Below are 21,012 nucleotides of genomic sequence, written 5' to 3'. Positions count from 1 at the left end.
GTAAGATTGGTGAGTTAGAATGTATGACATTATACGAAGATTAAGGCATTATAAGCTTTTCAGAGATGTGGTGAAAGGAGATATCAGGGTATAAATTATATTGGCGTGACACGGCAGATCTAATTGGTGGAGGGGTGGCACTATGTGTAAAAGATGGCAAAGAGACAAGCATGATACAAATCGTACAAGAAACATAATACACTGAGGAATCCTCAGTGTGTGACAGGTGAGAGCACAGCAATGAGTACATGCTACTGGCCACCTGGCCAAAATGAAGAAATAGACTGTGAAATCCTAGCTGAAATTTAAAAAGCAAAAAAATTTAGCAACACAATAATAATGAGAAATTACTAAGCTGATAATTTCCTTTTCTTTAGTGAAGACAGGTTAATCCACACCAGTGGGTTAAGCACCTCTACCAGCAGATAGAGACGGAGCGAAGCTGACATCACTGATATCAGCCCACCAGTATTCTCTGCAAAAGCCAACTGTGGAAAGACTAACAATATTTGATTATAACTATCAACAGACAACCACTCAAGCAGTCAGATAACAGGGAACACCGAGCTCTGTCTAAGAGTGTAACATCACTAATCTAGGGATTGAAAACTGACACCAGTCATCCCCGGAAACTCAGCCAACCAGAAGGACATAATGACGAGTTATTGTTGTCTATTGAATATTTATGTTATTATGTTCAGAAAATCTGTTTATTGTAACATGTTTTTATTGTAACTTATGCTTGATGTTCTTATGTTCAGAAAATCTGTTTATTGTAACGCCTTAACCGCAACAGTTTTGTTCTATGGAAACCGACCTGATTCGATATTTGTATCAAGAATGTCGGTATATAAAAATCCTAAATAAATAAATAAGGACAATAGGACCACAGACCAGTAGCCAAGGGTGGGAAGATGGATTAACAGAAATTATCAGCTAAGTAGTAATTTCTCATTTCTTAGCATTCAGACAGATATATCCACACCAGTGGGATGTATCAAAGCTACTCCCAAATAATACGGGAGGCTGCCCTCAGTCCAGCACACACCGCACACTCAAAGGCTATGTCATCCCGGGTCTCCACATCCAAGCAGCAATACCTGGACAGGTATATTATGGAGGATCACGGCAAAACTCAATAGGAGACAACAATCGAAGCTCCGCCATGACACTGCTTGAGCCTTAGTGGAATGAACCCTAACCCGTCTAAGTAACGGCTGCTCAGAATTCACATACGCGACTGTGATAACTTCCTTAATCCAGCAGGTTATGGTAGTCCACAACGCTGACTCAGTTTACATTCACCATGAATAACAAACAGGAAGTCAGTGTTCTTGAGAAGTTTAGAAACATCCAACTACCTCATCAGATGCCTCTTGACATCCAAAGTCTCAACAGAGGATATTCGTTCATATCTCTCTCTCTCCCCCTGTCCAGCATTGGCAGGGAATTGAATGATCCAAGCAGAAGTCTAACACTTTTGGCAAAAAGGACTGAACAGACCAAACCTGGACTGCCCCTGTAGACACCCATAGGAACGGTCCCCAGCCGAAGAGCCTGCAGCACAAAACTCCATGCGCAGAACAAATTGCCATAATAACACCGTCTTCAAACTCAGTAACCTCAAGCAGAGGCGACATAGTGGTGGAAAAGTGAAACTTATCCAAATCGTCTAGAACCAGATTAAGGTTCTATAAGAGCAATGGCAATCGAAAGGGAGAACAAAGATGTTTCACCTCCATCAAAAACCAGACCACATCCAAATGAGCTGACAAAGGTCTACCATTCACCTGGAACTGGGCAAGATCTGCCACCTGCACCTTCAAGCCCTTAAGGAACCCATCCTGTAAGAAACGTAAAATGAGCAGAATCTTCACTGAATCAGGAAGCACGCCTCATTCCTCACACCAAGCCTCAAACACACTCCAAACTCTAATGCAAGCTAAAAAAGTGGAAAACTTCCATGCTTGAAGCAAGGTGGAAAACACAGCAGTGAAAAATCCACGCTTCAGCAACAGAGCCATTTCAAGGACCATACCTTAAGACAAAATCAAGCTGGATTTTTGTGAAGAACAGGTTCCTGTCATTGTGTATACCATGGCCTCCTGGGCCAACCTGGAGCCACCAGAAGCACCAATCCCATGTTTCTTTTGATCTTTCGAATCACTTTGCCCAACATGGGCCATGGGAAAAGGCATACAGAAGCTTGTCTTCCGGCCACTCCTGCCTTCGTACTGTGTGATATTGCCAGAAGTCTAAAAACAATAGACCCCAGAGGGCCATTATGAGAAAATTAGAAAAAATCTAAAAGGCACAGCTGCAAGAGTTAAAATTCTGCATGAGGAGTGGATATTGTTTAGAAATACCATTTTGAAATCCCAAATAAAATGTATTCCTTGCATTAAAAGAAGTTGAAAGATGACCAAACTGCCAGCATGGTTTAATGTTCAAGTAACCGAGGCAGAAAAAGCTAAAAGGGCATCGTTCAAAAAATGGAAAGCAAACTGAAATGATGAAAAGTGGCATAAAGTGGCATAACCACTGGCAAGAGAGACTGAGAAAGTGAGGCTAAAACTAATAATAAAAGTATCTTCAAGTATATCTTCAAATACATTTGAACTAAAACCCTAAGAGGGAGTCAGCTGGGCTGCTAGATGATGGAGGGGCAAAAAGAGTGCTCAGGGAAGACAAGGAAATAGAAGAAAAACTGAATGAATTTTTTGCTTTGGTCATCACTGAAGATGATGTTCAGGACATACCCACACTTGAAATATTCTTTAATGGTGGAGATTCTGAGCAACTAAAACCAATATCTGTGATAATGAAGGATGAAATAGATTAGATTGACAAACTAAGGTGTAACAAATCTCCGGGACTGGATGGCATCCATTCCAGAGCTCAATAGAGCTAAAACATGAAATTACTAACCTGTTACTAGTAATCTGTGTTCTATCATTTAAAAACAGCTGCGAGATTTTAAATGTCTTTTAACTAAAGACTGGCTTACAAATTATGTGGCAAGATCTTGATTTTGAAGCATATCCATTTGGTAGAGTTATAAACTATGAGTTGCATGGGGAAAGGGGGAGATATTGGGGTGGGGGGGGGGTTATAAAGAGGCTTGACTGTTTTCGTATTTATATTCCTAGAATTAAACTATTTTGAATTACACTGGAAATTTGTACATGATCTTTGACATCAGGTTGCTAAAATCTAATAAAACAGATTTAACAATAAAAATATCTATGATTCCTGAAAACTGGAAAGTATCCAATGTGACTCTGATTTTTAAAAAGGCTCCAGGAGTGGTCCAGGAAACTATAGACCGGTGAGCCTGATGTTGGTGCCAGGCCAAATGGTAGAAACCATTCTTAAAAAAACAGTCACTGGCCATATAGATAGACCTGGCTTAATGGAGGAGAGTCTTGTCTTACCAATCTTTCAGAATTTTGTGAAGGTGAGCTGGTTGATATGATGTACTTGGACAACGGCCCCCCTTAGAGGAGATTACAAAGTCATGGGATAAGAGGCAGTGTTCTACTGTGGATTGGTAATTGGTTAAAAGGGTGGAAACAGAGCACAGGACCTCATGGTCAGTTTTCCAAATGGAGAACGATTATTAGTGGAGTACCACAGAGATCAGACCTGGGACCCATGCTGTTTAACATTCATAACTGATCTAGAAAACAGAACAAATGAGGTGATGAAATTTGCAGATGATATCAAATTATTTAAATATATTAAAACAGCAGACCATTTCGAGGACCTGCAAAAGGACTTTTTGAGACCAGGAGACTGTGCAACTGAATGACAGATGAAACTGAATGCAGAAGAGTGCAAAGTGATGCAATTAGGGAAAAATAATTCCCAACTACGGGTACATGAGGCTGGGTTCTGTATTGGGAGTCAATGCCCAGGAAAAGGACCTTGAAATCCTTGTGGACAATACTTTGAAATCTCAGTGCACAGTGGCAGTCAAAAAAAGCAAAGAGAATTTTAGGAATAATCTAAAAAGGAATGGAAAATAAAACAGAAAATATCATAATGCCTCTGTATCAAGCTATGGTGCAACTGCACCTTGAGTATTGTGTGCAGTTCTGGTCACCCCCATCTCAGGAAAGAGATAACGGAAGTAGAAAAGGTGCAGAGGAGGGTGACAAAAACGATAAAGGGGATGAAGCATCTCTCCTATGATGAGAGGCTACACTGGCTAGAGCTCAACTTCAAAATGAGATGGCTGAGAGGAGGCGGGGCATGTTAGACATCGATAAATGTCTAACATGCCCCGCCACAGATGAAGAAGACAACAGTAAATGCGAAGAACTCGCCCTTTATTTCAAAAATAAAATATCTAACATCCTCCTACAACTTCCAACTAATCCCTCTCCAGCCAAGCCACTCCCCAAAAATCCCAACATCAACTTTGGGTCCCTCGATTTAACCTCCGCCAAGGAAATCGAAACCATTTTTTAAAAAATCAAACCCGCTACACACACCTCTGACACTATCCCCACCAAAGCCTTCCTTTCCATTCCCTCTATCATCGTGAAACCCCTTTCCGATATAATCAACTGTTCCCTCTCCCTCAGCAAAGTCCCAGACCCCCTCAAAGTTGCAGTTGTCAAGCCCCTTCTCAAAAAAACCTACCCTCGACCCCACCAACCTCGCAAACTACCGTCCTATTTCCAACCTTCCCTTCATATCTAAAATTATGGAAAAAGTAGTCAACTCACAGCTTTCCGACTACTTGGAAGACCATAATATCCTCCACCCTTCTCAATTCGGCTTCCGTAAGTCTCGCAACACGGAAAGCCTCTTACTCTCACTCACTGACACTCTCCTCAAGGGCATGGACCACGGACACTCCTTTATCCTTGCCCTCCTTGACATTTCGTCTGCCTTCGACACTATCAGTCACAAAATCCTACTTACCCAGCTAACTGAGATTGGATTCTCAGGCACAGCCATCCACTGGTTCTCCTCCTACCTCAACAACAGAGGCTACACTGTAAGAACTGCAAATTCTGAATCTTCACACATCCCCCTTACTCAAGGCATCCCTCAGGACTCTTCCCTATCCTCCACCCTCTTTAATATTTACCTGTTACTGCTCTGCCATCTTCTCTCCGACCTTGGTCTTTTCCTATATGCAGATGACGTCCAAATCCTCATCCCCATTCAAGAATCTCTCACCAAATCCCTTAAGTTCTGGGAAACATGCCTCATCTCCATAAACACCCTCCTCTCCAACCTCCACCTTGCCTTAAACTCATCCAAAACTGAACTCCTCATCATTTCAAACCACCCTGACCGTACCCATCCCCCTCTCGCGAACTCACCCCCCCCCCCCCCTCTAATACTTTTCCCTACTTCGTGCGAGATCTCGGTGTCACCCTAGACCACCAACTAAGTTTCAAAAACCATATTAACACAATTATAAAGGGAGGCTTCTTCAAGCTCCACATTCTCAAAAAACTTAAACCCCTACTCCACACCCAAGACTTCTGTACTGTATTACAAGCAACAATGCTATCAAAAATGGATTACTGTAATTCCCTGCTTCTAGGCCTCCCCTATTCTACTATCAGATCCTTGCAAATGTTACAGAATGCTATGGCCAGAATCCTTACAAATACCCGTAAAGCTGACCACATCACCCCCATTCTCAAGGAACTCCATTGGCTACCCATCTCCTCCCGTATCAGATACAAAACACTCACCATTATTCACAACTCCCTGCACAATCATAACCACTCCTGGCTTGAGGATGCGCTTCGATTCCGCTCCTCCAATCGTCCTACCAGAGCCGCATTCAAAGGCACCCTCTACACCCCCACCCTTAAATGTGCTCACCACTCTTCCACTAGAGAAAGAGCCCTTTCCATCGCAGGCCCCTCCCTCTGGAATACCATGCCACTTGAGCTCCGATTAGAACCATGTATTCGGAAATTTAAAAAAGGGGTTAAGACATGGCTCTTTAAATTGGCCTACCCTGACCCTGATCCTACTTAGGCGCTCTTTAACTGGCTAACCCTTATCAGGAGCCTTTTTATTCCCCCTGACCCCCCTCCCCCCTGAGTAAGAGCCCGGTCATTTCTGAACTTATAGCCTCCTCCGTTTCCTTTCCTAGCTCTCTGATTTGCCTCCTACTCCTCTGCCCCCTGTCAGACCTCAGACTGGAGACTTGTCTAACAACTTTTAAAAAGAAACTAAAGACATGGCTGTTCAGCCAAGCCTTCCCCACCACAAACTCCATTGCCTGATCTAGAATTGTTCACCACACATCTCTGTAAACAAAACTTTTCCAAATTTTTCATGCCTAATATCCATTAAAGAGAGGTTGGCCCCTTGCCCCCTCTTCTGTATATAGTATTTATTCTATTTTATGTCATTTTATTTATATATTTATTGCTCCGCTCACCCCTTCTTTATTTTCCTACTCCAAGTTAAGGCTTCCTTGTTATAATGTAACTGTATGCTCCGTATCTCTTGTTGATTGGTTAATTGTATATTCTGCTTAGTTCATTGTAAACCGAATTGATTTGATTTGTATCAAGAAAGTCGGTATATAAAAGCCTTAATAAATAAAATATATCTCCACTTCCCCTGCTCTTAGACCCCTACCGTTATCCGTTAGCAGCATTTGCTAGACTATATATAGTACCTTCGAACGTATAATTTGTAATGTTATATATAGTGCTTTCCGAGTTGTATAATTTAGATATAATGTATAAGGTCCCATTAAGTGCCTTTTGAGTGTATAGCTTCTATATAGGGTATAACGTTACATATAGTACCTTTTTGAATGTATAATTTGCAATATAATATCTATTGTTCATCTTTAAATATTGTTTCTCCCATCTCGGTACCTTTCTGTCCTTCTGGTACTGTTCCTCTGTCCTGTTTTTCTCCCTCTCCTCGCTCACCCCTTCTATCTTCCTCGCTGCTCCCCTTCCCCCACCCTGGTTTTTTGTACTTTCCTCCTGCAGTTATATTGTAAACCAGCATGATGTACCCACGAATGTCGGTATAAAAAAAGTTTATAAATAAGCAAATAAATGAGTGGGCTGGAATGGGTAAATGAATTTACCCTCCATGAACCTACAGCTCATAGAACAGGAGTTAGATCTACTTTATGGGATCTGCCAGGGACCTGGCGACCTGGATCGGCCACTGTCGGAGACAGGATGCTGGGCTCTACATGCCTTGGGCTGACCCCCGCATGGCAGTGCTTATCTTCTTAAAAGCATATTCCTCCTAAGGACGCAGCAGGCTAAAATTTTCCCACATCAGCCCTTTCCACAGAAAAAAAACAAACAGTTTTACAAACAGCAAGAAATGAATTAAAAGAAAAAGGAACTAGTCAGGCAAAACAGCACAGCATTATAAATGAACAATCAGAGCGAGCAAGAGAAAAAAATGTTCTTTTCAGCGGAGCTCAGAAGGAATCATAGCACATCTATAAAAATAATCACTTTGTGAGGGTGAAGAAGAGAACAGCTTTCACCTCCCTCAGCACATGAATCACTGAGAGCTTCTCGCCTGGCCCAGGAAGTCCCACAAGGGCCTAAAAATACAGCCGACAGCATTTCCAACAGCCGGAGGAGAGAGTCAAACCCCCACCTGCAGGAGCAGCTCACAGGGCTGCCCACACTGCAAAGGGAAGGCATTTACTGTAGTGCAGGACTTTGCAATTTCTGTGTGGAAACAAGAGATGCAACACTTCTCAGAGCATTCGACAGTTACACAGATATCGTGCGGTGCTTACGTTGGCTGATGAAGATCAAGCAACAGTGCAAGTTCACACGCACCTATTAGTCATCTAAATTTACACCCCAGACACTTTGGGCTCCACAGAACAAACTGTGCCAGAAATTCAGGTTTAGGAAAAGAGCAGCAGCCATAAAAAGGTCTATTCCGGAGAGATGCAGGGTGAACAGGATTATTTATTCAGCACAGCTCCAAAAAACGTCAGTGGACAGGGATAAATTGAAATCTTTTAGCTCAGTTGAGTTTTTAGTTACAGGCACTTGGACTACTTTTCTTATTATTGGAACCTCACTGTCGGGATGCCCTAATTCTAATGCATCATTAGTATCCTTTGAAGATACCTCTCTCCGAACCATGCGCTGCTGAGCGACTGTCGGCTTTCCCCTTTGTTCTAGTTTAAAAGCTGCTCTATCTCCTTTTTAAAGGTTAGCGCCAGCAGTCTGGTTCCATCCTGGTTAAGGTGGAGCCCATCCCTTCGGAAGAGACTCCCCCTTCCCCAAAAGGTTCCCCAGTTCCTAACAAAACTGAATCCCTCTTCCTTGCACCATCGTCTCATCCACGCATTGAGACTCCAGAGCTCTGCCTGCCTCTGGGGACCTGCGCGTGGAACAGGGAGCATTTCAGAGAATGCCACCCTGGAGGTTCTGGATTTAAGCTTCCTACCTAAGATTTTACATGGAAAAACAGTCTTTTGAAGTAAAAATAGCACAACAGCATTTATATTATATCTACATGCACAGCTATGTCAACCAGAGAACCCTGCATAAAAGCCAAAATGACCCTTGTAACACATATGGTATTAGGACTACTGTAATGCATATTGGGTGTGGGCTTGGTCCTCAGAAAGCCATGAGAAAACTAAATTACAAATTAGAATATAATAAACCTTGCGTTCCAAAACAACACTAACCACCAGCACTCAGTTACAACCCTATGAAAAGGTGACCCTGCAAACATTACACCTGGCCCTAAAACACCAATATACCTCCAATTAGGAAAACAGAACAAACCAAGCTTGTACAGATCCCTAAGAGAAATGACACATTAGCAGAATACTTAACCTCAATCACACATGCAGATAATAAACAGACCCTCACCAAATACATAGTCCTGGGGGGAATACTGCACTACTGCGGAGCGCAGAATTTGCACAGAATTCCCCCCTGCGCAGAATTGCCATTTTCTGCACATAATTTGCTGAAGATCTGCCGCGAGCAGAGCTCGTCCCACTCGCGGGCAAGACAAAGGTCCCGGTGAGAGTGTGTGCCAAGGTGTGTGTGTGTGTACACAAGAGAGGACCTTGTATGGGGGGGGATGTGTGTGTGTGTGTGTGTGCGCAAAAGAGAGGGACCCTGTATGAGGGGATGTGCGTGTGTGCAAGAGAGAAAGTGAGGGCCCATGTATGAGGGGATGTGTATGTGTGTGTGTGTGCAAGAAGAGAGTGAGGGTCCCTGTATGAGGGGATGTGTGTGTGTGCAAGAGAGAAAGTGAGGGCCCATGTATGAGGGGAAGTGTATGTGTGTGTGTGTGCAAGAAGAGAGTGAGGGTCCCTGTATGAGGGGATGTGTGTGTGTGCAAGAAGAGAGTGAGGGTCCCTGTATGAGGGGATGTGTATGTGTGTGTGTGTGCAAGAAGAGAGTGAGGGTCCCTGTATGAGGGGATGTGTGTGTGTGTGTGTGTGCAAGAAGAGAGTGAGGGACCCTGTATGAGGGGATGTGTGTGTGCAAGAGGGACAGTGAGAGCCCCTGTATGAGGGGAAGTGTGTGTGCAAGAGGGAGAGTGAGGGCCCCTGAATGAAGGGATGTGTGTGTGTGCAAGGGAGAGAGTAAGGGCCCCTGTATGAGGGGATGTGTGTGTGCCAAGGTGTGTATGTGTGTGTGTGTACGTGTGTGTGTACACAAGAGAGGACCTTGTATGGGGGGGGATGTGTGTGTGTGTGTGTGCGCAAAAGAGAGGGACCCTGTATGAGGGGATGTGTGTGTGAAAAAGAGAAAGTGAGGGTCCCTGTATGAGGGGATGTGTGTGTGTGTGTGTGTGTGTGCAAGAAGAGAGTGAGGGACCCTGTATGAGGGGATGTGTGTGTGCAAGAGGGACAGTGAGAGCCCCTGTATGAGGCGAAGTGTGTGTGCAAGGGAGAGAGTAAGGGCCCCTGTATGAGGGGATGTGTGTGTGCCAAGGTGTGTATGTGTGTGTGTACACAAGAGAGGACCTTGTATGGGGGGTGATGTGTGTGTGTGTGTGTGCGCAAAAGAGAGGGACCCTGTATGAGGGGATGTGCGTGTGCAAGAGAGGGACCCTGTATGAGAGGATGTGTGTGTGAAAAAGAGAAAGTGAGGGTCCCTGTATGAGGGGATGTGTGTGTGTGTGCAAGAGAGAAAGTGAGGGCCCATGTATGAGGGGATGTGTATGTGTGTGTGTGTGTGCAAGAGAGAGTGAGGGCCCCTGTATGAAGGGATGTGTGTGTGCAAGAGAGAAAGTGAGGGCCCCTGTATGAGGGGATGTGTGTGTGCAAGAGAGTGAGGGTCCTGTATGAGGGGATGAGTGTGTGCAAGACAGAGAGAGGGATCCTGTATGAGGGGATGTGGGTGTGCAAGAGAGAGAGAGAGACCCTAAATGAGAGGATGTTTATGTGCAAGAGAGAGTGAGGGCCCCTGTATGAGGAGAATGTGTGTGTCCAAGAGAGAAAGTGAGGGCCCCTGTATGAGGGGATGTGTGTGTGCAAGAGAGTGAGGGTCCTGTATGAGGGGATGAGTGTGTGCGAGAGAGAGAGAGAGAGAGAGAGGGATCCTGTATGAGGGGATGTGGGTGTGCAAGAGAGAGAGAGAGACCCTATATGAGAGGATGTGTATGTGCAAGAGAGAGTGAGGGCCCCTGTATGAGGAGAATGTGTGTGTGCAAGAGAGAAAGTGAGGGCCCCTGTATGAGGGGATGTGTGTGTGCAAGAGAGAGGGAGAGAGACCCTATATGAGAGGATGTGTATGTGCAAGAGAGAGTGAGGGCCCCTGTATGAGGAGAATGTGTGTGTGCAAGAGAGAAAGTGAGGGCCCCTGTATGAGGGGATGAGTGTGTGCAAGAGAGAGAGAGAGGGATCCTGTATGAGGGGATGTGGGTGTGCAAGAGAGAGTGAGGGCCCCTGTATGAGGAGAATGTGTGTGTGCAAGAGAGAAAGTGAGGGCCCCTGTATGAGGGGATGTGTGTGTGCAAGAGAGTGAGGGTCCTGTATGAGGGGATGAGTGTGTGCAAGAGAGAGAGAGAGAGGGATCCTGTATGAGAGGATGTGTATGTGCAAGAGAGAGTGAAGGCCCCTGTATGAGGGAATGTGTGTGTGTGTGTGAGAGAGTGAGGGAGCTTGTATGAGGGGGTGTATATGTGCACTAGAGAGAGGGAGCCTGTGTGTGTGAGAGAGGGACAGAGGGAGCCTGTGTGAGGGGCAGTACTGAGAGAGAGGGGGCAAACTCTGGGAGTGGAGATAAGAGTGGAAGGGGTTGAGCCCAGAGGTGGAGGGGAGAGATACTGGCAGGTAGAGAAGTTGGGGCCTGAGAGGGCAAAGTGGCCAGGGGAGGAGGGAGAGAGAGAGTGGAAGGGAAATTCTGCATATTTAAGTAATAGCTTTTTTCTGTATTACATTTTAAATTAATTACTTAAAGATTGTCACATATATTGTGTTATTTTTGACCGACTACTGTATTGCCCTACTACTAGGACTACCAAACACATCACTCAGACCACTACAAATTTTACAAAACACTGCTGCAAGAATTTTGACCGGTAAAAGTAAAAAAGACCACATAACTGAAACCCTAGCTGAGTTACACTGGTTACCCGTTGAGCAAAGAATACAGTACAAAACTCTATGCACCATACATAAATTAATACATAACGAAAAAGTGGAATGGCTTAACACAGCCCTCCGCGTACATACACCCCACAGAAACCTGAGATCAGCAAACAAAGCACTGCTAACTATCCCATCAATCAAAACAGCAAGACTGACACAAGTAAGAGAAAGGGCACTATCCCTGGCAGGACCCACACTGTGGAACTCCATGCCCTTGGAATTAAGATTACAAAGAGAGCAAAATCTTTAGAAAAAGCTTAAAAACCTGGCTATTTAAGCAAGCTTACCAAATAGAGAAGGGGAAATTTAAAAAAAACGGCGAAGTGCAAGGTACGAACAAACGAACATCAACACACACACCAACGTAATCAATATGTGTGTAGCTGTATTTTTATTTTATCTTCTCGTTCATCACTATAAGATAAAGTGACAATTATAAAGACAATATTATATTCAAAACAGATAGAAAGATCTGGACAGTATATATCACAAACCAATTATTATTGTTTAAAAACTTTGTACCGAACCATTATGGCACCTGTGTAAATTAATATATTTCAGCATCATTATTTTATGTGCCTTACTGTAAACCGTTGTGACGGTACCCATCAATGACAGTATAGAAAAGATTTAAATAAATAAATTATAAAGTATGCAGAATTTTGCAGAACTTTAAGTTTCTGTGTGCTGAATTTTAATTGTTTTTGCACAGAATTCCCCCAGGAGTAAATACAGAATAAAGTGACCATAAAGTAGTAATGCAAACATGCAGACAAAAACTGAACTGCAAACTGTAACAGGCCAGACTATGTAGCAGCACAACAATGAAAAACCAGAAACATTACAATTCCTCATAAAACATCAAACAATGAAATCAGGAAATATAAATTATCAATATAAGTAATATTTCAATATAAGTAATAATTCAATAAGAATATTTCGATACAGCTAACAAAAAAGAATAACATCCAATAATATAAAACTCATAAATTTTAAAAAGACCAATAAAATATTTCAAAACAGCAGACATATACCCCACCCAATACTTAAAAAAAAAGTATATATATATATATATATATATATATATATATATATATATATATATATATAAAACCCCTGATTTCCAGATGCCCTGAGATTGCTGTGGATTAGCAGGGGCAAGGAGAGGGAATGTTGCTCACAGTCTTTATCCTCTCTCTCCTATATTCACACACACACAAACACTCTCACAAACATACAGATAATTAAGTTCTCACACACACACAGACATATACACAGAGACAGACATGCCCTCACAAACACACAGAGGCAAACATGCTATCCCACACATATACACATATATTCTCTCACACACACATGCTCTCTCACAAACACAGATAGCCTCTCACACATGTATACACAGACATACATACAGAAAAACATGCTCTCACACACAGACATGCTCTTACAAACACAGACAGATATGCTCTCACCCACATATACACACACACAGACATGTTCTCACATACATACATGTTCTCTCTCTCACACACACACACATACTCTCTCTCACACAAACACACACACAGATATGCTCATTTGCTCCCTCCTCCCCATCAGACACATTTACTTCCTCCCATCAAAAGCAGAAGTCCAGTGGGCAGCCTCCTCTTCTTCAGGCCACTGGGGCTGATGCTGCACTGTTTCTTGTGTCTTTAGGGGGGGGGGAGGGGCTGCTTGCTATTGGTCCTCCCTTGCTGTAAAACCATGTGGACCAGGGCCGATGATTTCTCTTCCTGCCACATCACAAAGGACATGCTATTCTTTCCTCTAACTGCAACTGCATGACCTCTCCTCATGACTTGCTGGCAGGGTTCTCCTCCCTCCCCAATGAAGAGACTCGGCGTGTTGGTGTTGTGTGGAGAAAGGGGGGGAGAAAAGGGGAGGAAGCCTGCAACAGAGACGCTTTGTGCAAGGAAGTTGCGGAATATAAAATGTTAATAAATAGAAATTGGCCCCCGGGAGCCAGAGACCCTCACTACACCTCTAGCTGGCAGTTTTTTGGTCTTCATTTGAAATTTATTTACTGCATGGAATACATTTTATCTGGGCTTCCAAATATATTCCCTCCAGTGATTATGTCAAATTTGATTGCATTATGATCGCTATTGATTAGCACCCCACCACAGTGACCCCTTCATACCAGGTCATGCATGCCATAAGAACATAAGATATACCATACTGGGTCAGATCAAGGGTCCATCAAGCCCAGTATCCTGTTTCCAACAGCAGCCAATCCAAGTCACAAGTACCTGGCAAGTACCCACACATTAAACAGATCCCATGCTACTAATGCCAGCAACAAGCAGTGACTATTCCCTATTGATTAATAGCAGTTTTTGGACTTCTCCTTCAGGAACTTATCCAAACCTTTTTTTAAAGTCAGCTACACTAACTGCCTTAACCACATCCTCTGGCAATGAATTCCAGAGCTTAATTGTGCATTGAGTGAAAAAGAATTTTCTCTGATTTGTTTTAAATGTGCTAATAACTTCATGAATTGCCCCCACCATCCTTGCATTATCTAAAAGTAAACAGCCAATTCATATGAGAATCATGTCCGCCCTGTCTTGCATGCACTTCTGTACAGTTCGTGGAATGAGTGGAATGAGCATACAAAAGACCTGCTGATCGCAATAGGAGGAACATATCTTGCTATTCGCTCTTTGGATTGGGTAGAAGAGAGCAAAATCTTTGCAGTTCTTCTGTTGCAAAAAGATCTATGCATGGCTGACCCCCACTGGTAGAAGATATGGTCGGCTCGGCTACCTCCTAGTCCAGTTCCCATTCGTGGGGATGAAATACTCTGCTGAATTTGTCAAATTTTTTTATGTTTGCTATAGTGAGTATGTAGGTCGCTTGAGGTGCCCAAACCCACATCAGGGTTGCTTCCATGCAGAGGACTAAGGAACTTGAGCCTCCTTGCTTGTTTATGTAAAATATGGCAACTTGATTCTCTGTGTGGATCATTATTGCCTTCCTCCTTCAGGAAGTGCTCGAACACTATTAGTGCACTGCGAATAGCTCTGAGTTCTAACAGGTTGATTTGGTGAGTGGGTTTCTGGGTTGACTACTGTCACTGTGATTGATACTGAGGCAGATGCACCCTCCAACCACGGGTGCAAGCGTCGGTGGTGAGAATCAGTTAGTGAGGGATGTACCCTCCTTCAACACCTTTGGCTAGAGCCACCAAGTTATGCCCCGCTTCATAAAATGATCTTGGCAGATATCAGTTGTTGCATTTGCGACCACTGAGATTTTAGGCCCCATCGCCGCATCCGCAGCTGGGTGAGCGACACCACACGAATGCCTGCTGCCATATGGTCTATTAGGACTAGAGGTTTGCGCACCGTTGTTATGGCACTGCGGCTGAGCTGTTGGGGCAGAAACACTCTCGCGCAGATGGAGTCTATTGTTGCTCCAATGAACTGTATTGTTCAAGTTAGATTGAAAACTGCTTTATCGTAATTAATGAGGAAGCCTTAAGATTCTAGGCATCGTATCGTGGTGAAAAGGTCCCGCTGCAGGGCTTCCTTTCCTGGCGATACTATTAGCCAGTTGTCGAGATAAGGGAAGATACGTAGTCCTCTGCAGCAAAGATGGGCCACAGTCACTGCTAAGCACTTCGAAAAGACTCTTGGGGCAGAGGAGAATCCAAATGGAAGCACTTTGTACTAACAGTGCTTGGCTCCTATCTGGAAGCAAAGGTACTGCCAACATGAAGGATGCATCAGAATATGCACATAAACATATTTTAGGACAAGTGAGCACATCCAATTGTTTGTTTGTATAAATGGCAGTATGGACTTGAATGAATGAAAAGAGATTTAAGAAAGGTGGAAGAGTGGTCGAAGATTTGGCAGCTGGGATTCAATGCTAGAAAGTGCAGAATCATGCATCTTGGGTGCGGTAACCCAAGAGAGCTGTAAGTGATGGGGGTGAAAGACTAATGTTCACAGACTAGGAGAAAGACCTGGCGGTAATAGTGTCTGGTGATCTGAAGGCAGTGAAGCAATGCAACAAGGTGATAGCTAAAGCCAGAAGCATTGTAGGCTGCACTGAGAAAGGAATAACTAGTAGGAAAAAGGAGGTGATAGTGCTATTGTACAGGTCCTTGGTGAGGCCTCACCTGGAGTACTATGTTCAGTTCTGGAGAACGTATCTCAAAAATGATAAGGGCAGGATGGAAACTGTCTAGAGAAGGGTGTCCAAAATGGTGTGGGGTCTGTATCAGAAGACTTATGAGAAGAGGATCTGAAGGATCTGACTATGTATACTCTGGAAAAGAGATGCAGGGGAGATCTAAGGAAACTGGAAGAGTGGTCGAAGATATGGCAGCTGAGATTCAATGCCAAGAAGTGCAAAGTCATGCATATGGGGAGCGGAAATCCGAATGAACTGTATTCGATGGGGGGGGAAAGGCTGACGTGCACGGAGCAGGAGAGGGACCTTGGGGTGATAGTGTCTAATGATATGAAGTCTGCGAAACAATGCGACAAGGCGATAGCAAAAGCCAGAAGAATGCTGGGCTGCATAGAGAGAGGAATATCGAGTAAGAAAAGGGAAGTGATTATTCCCTTGTACAGGTCCTTGGTGAGGCCTCACCTGGAGTACTGTGTTCAGTTCTGGAGACCGTATCTACAAAAAGACAAAGACAAGATGGAAGGGGTACAGAGAAGGGCAACCAGGAAGGTGGAGGATCTTCATCGCATGACGTACGAGGAGAGATTGAAGAATCTAAATATGTACACCCTGGAGGAAAGGAGGAGCAGAGGTGATATGATACAGACTTTCAGATACTTGAAAGGTTTTAATGATCCAAAGGCAACGACAAACCTTTACCATAAGAAAAAAATCAGCAGAACCAGGGGTCACGATTTGAAGCTCCAGGGAGGAAGATTCAGAACCAATGTCAGGAAGTATTTCTTCACGGAGAGGGTGGTGGATGCCTGGAATGCCCTTCCGGAGGAAGTGGTGAAGACCAGAACTGTGAAGGACTTCAAAGGGGCGTGGGATAAACACTGTAATTTCTGCCTTTTAAGTTACATTGTAAACCGGTATGATGTATGCATACTAATACCGGTATATAAAAGTTTTTAAATAATAATAATAATAAAGTCAAGAGGCCGCCAATGAAGAGTAGGTGACTCGCCAGAATGATGGCTACTGCCTGGAGACAATACCCTTATTCAATAAACATACACATGGTTACTGTGACTCCAACATCACTCTAAGCTTCAACAGCAAGAGGAAATGTGGAAAAAAGGATTTGCACTCACAAAGACGGGAGTAGCTGGCTTGTTACGGCGGTTACTACCCCAAACCAAATATCCAAATTACTACCTCCACCTTCCTCTATTCCTGATGCCTTTCAACTAGCTTGATCACTCCATTCTTATACTTCACTTTCAATGCATATCCAGCATAGTTCTCTGCTTCAACAGCAGGGGAGAAGAAAAACTGTTACTTCACACATCCAGCAGAGCTCTCTGCTTAAACGGCAGGGGAGAAGAAAAAAGGGTTCGCACTCACAAAGCGGGGAGTAGCCGGCTTGTTACGGCGGTTACTACCCCAAACCAAATGTACCTGATACTTCACTCTCGACGCATATCCAGCATAGCTCTCTGCTTCAACGGCAGGGGAGAAGAAAAAAGGATTCACACTCACAAAGCGGGGAGTAGCTGGCTTGTTACGGTGGTTACTACCCCAAACCAAATGTGCCTGATACTTCTCTTTCGATGCATATCCAGCATAGCTCTCTGCTTCAACGGCAGGGGAGAAGAAAAAAACTGATACCTCACGCATATCCAGCATAGCTCCCTGCTTCAACGGCAGGGGAGAAGATAAACAACCAATAAGGGCTGTATAACATAATCTGGGTAAAAACAAATAAGCATGGGTGTAGCTTGCTTATTGCGGCGGTTACTATCCCTACTACCTCTAACTAATCAAGCTAGATATTTCACTTGGATGCAGCTCCATCACCGCTCTCTACATTAATGGCGGGGGTGGAAGGGAATTAGAACCAAGAGCTAAGAGAAACAGATAAGTATGAGAGAAGAAATGAGGGAAGCTTGCTGGGCAGACTGGATGGGCCATTTGGTCTTCTTCTGCCGTCATTTCTATGTTTCTATGAGATAGGATACAGACCTTCAGATACCTGAAAGGTCTTAATGATGCACAAACGTCAAACCTTTTCCATTGGAAAGGAAACTGTAGAACTAGGAGTCATAATATAAAACTACAGGGGGGACAATTCAGAACCATCATCAGGAACATTTTCTTCACAGAAAGGGTGGTGGATGCCTAGAATGCCCTTCTGGAAGAGGTGGTGAGGACGAAAACAGTAAATTAATTCAAAAGGGCATGGGACAAACAGTGTGGATCCCTAAAAACTAGAGGTTAGAAATGAAGGAAAGGGTGCACGGAGAAGCAGTTATTAACGGAAGGCACGAGGATTACTACCCTTTACAGCCTTGATGCTTGTGATGCAACTACAACACAACTCTCTACTTTGACGGCAGGGGTAAAAAGTGAATTGGATTCAGAAGACAGCCAACATTTACAGTCTGGGCTACTGATAAGCAGATATTAGGGATAAAGCACAGGACTGCTTCTACGGCCAAGTCCTGAAGCAAAGCACGTTCAAGCAGCAGTGTCTGAATTATCATGAAGGCTGCTCAGCCAGTAAAAATGTTGCTAGCAGTAATTTTGTTATGTTTGACAATTGCTTGGCTTTGATTGTAAATATTTCTATCAATAAGAGAAGGCTCGGAGGTAACTTACGCAGAGTGGCAGTTACTGCTATGGGAAACTTGCTGTGCAGACTGGATGGACCATTTGGTCTTTTTCTGCAGTCATTACTGTGTAAAAGAAAACGCTGATGACTCTGCACAGAGCTGTCAAGTTACCCGGTTCCAGGAGGGCGACATCAGGCACATCCTGCATTTCTCACAATCCCATCCTGATGCATTCTAGGATCTGCAGCACCGATTTCCATGGGAAGGTTTAGGGACTACAAATACCTGTGATGTAAGATCCAAACTAAAACTAAGCACAAGTTTCCATGCTGGAAGTGGTAACTTTGCAGCTCTGTAGCCGGGCTGGGACCCGCAGAGGCTATAATACCCCAGTGGCTGGGCACTGTCAATAAGGTCAGGGGGAACAGATGTTTAGGCTACAATGTCTCTTGCTTTTGGGAACTGGATTAAAAGTTTGGCTGTAAGACAGTGCGGGCGATTGGGGGCTGCGATCTCTCCAAAGACCCCATAAAGCCGGAGTGGCAGCCTCCCAGCACTAAGGCGTCCTTGCACCGCAGGCAGGCGGACCCCCCTCCCCAGGCAGGGCCGCAGAGGTTACCTACAGAGCCCGCTGGAGCCGGTGCTGGTAAACATGGAGCCGGCTCTCCTTCCTCCCGCAGCCCCGGGGGCAGATCACAGAGGCATGGACCCGGGCGACTGGCGGCTCCTCGGACTTCCGGGCTACGGAGAGCCGCGCGGATCAAACCTGACAGCCGAGCGCGAGAGCGAGCGCGAGCGCGGCGGCACTTCCGGGTACTGCAGGCAACCACAATCCGCTCCAGGCTTCAGAGCGGCCGCTCACTTTTGGGGGGTTTTTTTTTTGACTTAGCGTTTCTCCTCCTGCCGCTTCGCTCTTCCATCTCTTTTCAGAGCCGGGAATCCCCTGCTGCCATCACTTTGCACTTTCCCGGGGCGCCACAGCTTGGTGACTTTAAGCGAGCACAGGGCTGCTTGCGGCTCACCCCGCTGAGTACAGCTGCACTTTGCACAATTAAAATGCGTTTGCACTTCTGATACGATAAAGAGCAAACCTAATCCCTTTCTTGCCAATATTCTGTAATGCTTGCATTAGACAGAGGAAATGAAAGCTGCATCATCTCACCTGAAGGACAGCACTTGGGCCACCCATGGTTCCCTGGCAGTGCGGCACTGGCCTGAGCTCACCACAGGTTAGGAGTGGGTCAGCTACTGGGCCTGGCTGGACCATCACTTCCTGAAGGTCTACCATCTAAATACTACTCACACCCAAAATCCAAGAGAAATGGAGCCCAGAATAGTAGCTTACAAGGTACCAAATGTACCTTACTTGAGGGTTGGGTTTTTTTTTAGTTCCTTCACACTATATCAATGAAACTCTAGCACTTTCCCGACTCACCTAATTTTGGACCAGTACACTGTGGCTAACCCCACCAATAGAGTTACTTTTTCCAGTCATTACTAGATATTTGAAGTTTTGAGTATTTTACCCGCAAGTGTCTGCAGTGTCTTATCCTTGATTCTAACTCACCTGCTAATATGTTGTGAGTGAACTGTTTAGTGGACCCTTGGGCCGACCTGTGAGAGACTGGGGAGAGGTGTACTATAGTCTCTGGTGAGCGACAGGTCGGGAGGCGGATACCAGGCAGGAGCTGGACGTGAGCTTCACCCTGGAAGCCGGTACTCCCCCGGGAGGAGCCCGTAGGAGTCCAGCCGCTGGGACTTAGGTGATTCACCCTGGAAGCCGGTACTCCCCCGGGAGGAGCCCGTAGGAGCCCGGCCGCTGGGACTTAGGAGATCACGAGAGCTGGAGCAGGCAGGCAGGGAACAGAAGACAAGCAGGCTAGGACTTAAGCAAGCAGGAACTGAAGCAGGACTGGCTACTGGAACCAGACGGGAGCTGAAGCAGGACCGGCTACTGGAACCAAGCTGGAACTGAAGCAGCTGGCTACTGGAACCAGACGGGAGCTGAAGCAGGACCGGCTACTGGAACCAGACGGGAGCTGAAGCAGGACCGGCTACTGGAACCAGACGGGAGCTGAAGCAGGACCCGCTACTGGAACCAGACGGGAGCTGAAGCAGGACCCGCTACTGGAACCAGACGGGAGCTGAAGCAGGACCCGCTACTGGAACCAGACGGGAGCTGAAGCAGGACCCGCTACTGGAACCAGACGGGAGCTGAAGCAGGACTGGCTACTGGAACCAGACGGGAGCTGAAGCAGGACTGGCTACTGGAACCTGGAACTAAGCTGAACTGAAGCAGAACAGGTTACTGCAAGCAAGCCAGACAAAAGCAAGACTTGAGCACGGAAAGAACACAAGTGTCGGGCAGGAACGGAGTCGCTAACGCAATAGCGCACTCCGGGGCACGGAGCAACAGAGAACCGCAAGGAACCCCGTTGCAAGGCAAAGTCCTGGGCTCCGTGGCGGCCTTACATAGGCCACGGCGTCTGACGTCATGGATAGGGCGGATCTTCCATAGGTGGGAAACGACCTTCATAAGCGCGGGTTGCGCGCGCGCCTAGGGAGAAGGCGTCCAGGCAGGGCTTCTCGGCGGCGTCCCCCCCTCGGGGATGCCGCGAAACAGGC

General features: G+C 45.3%; 1 protein-coding gene across 6 annotated transcripts in view; it reads right to left on the bottom strand.

The window, feature by feature from the left end:
* Nucleotides 1–19,145, bottom strand: part of UBAC2 (UBA domain containing 2) — a 377,581-nt gene extending 358,436 nt beyond the window's left edge. For all 6 annotated transcript variants that reach the window (XR_003857130.1, XR_003857131.1, XR_003857133.1 and 3 more), the window contains exon 1: nt 19,011–19,145. Coding sequence is in view for 2 of the 6 variants with exons in the window: in XM_029604494.1 (XP_029460354.1) it covers nt 19,011–19,041 (31 nt within the window). In the remaining 4 variants the exon portion in view is untranslated. The remainder of the gene's footprint in view (nt 1–19,010) is intronic.
* Between the last annotated feature and the right edge of the window lie 1,867 nt (nt 19,146–21,012).

This window comes from Rhinatrema bivittatum, chromosome 5 (assembly GCF_901001135.1).
Source record: "Rhinatrema bivittatum chromosome 5, aRhiBiv1.1, whole genome shotgun sequence".
NCBI lineage: Eukaryota > Metazoa > Chordata > Amphibia > Gymnophiona > Rhinatrematidae > Rhinatrema > Rhinatrema bivittatum.
The sequence above is the reverse complement of the archived record's forward strand: the minus strand, read 5'-3'. Positions and strand labels throughout refer to the sequence as shown.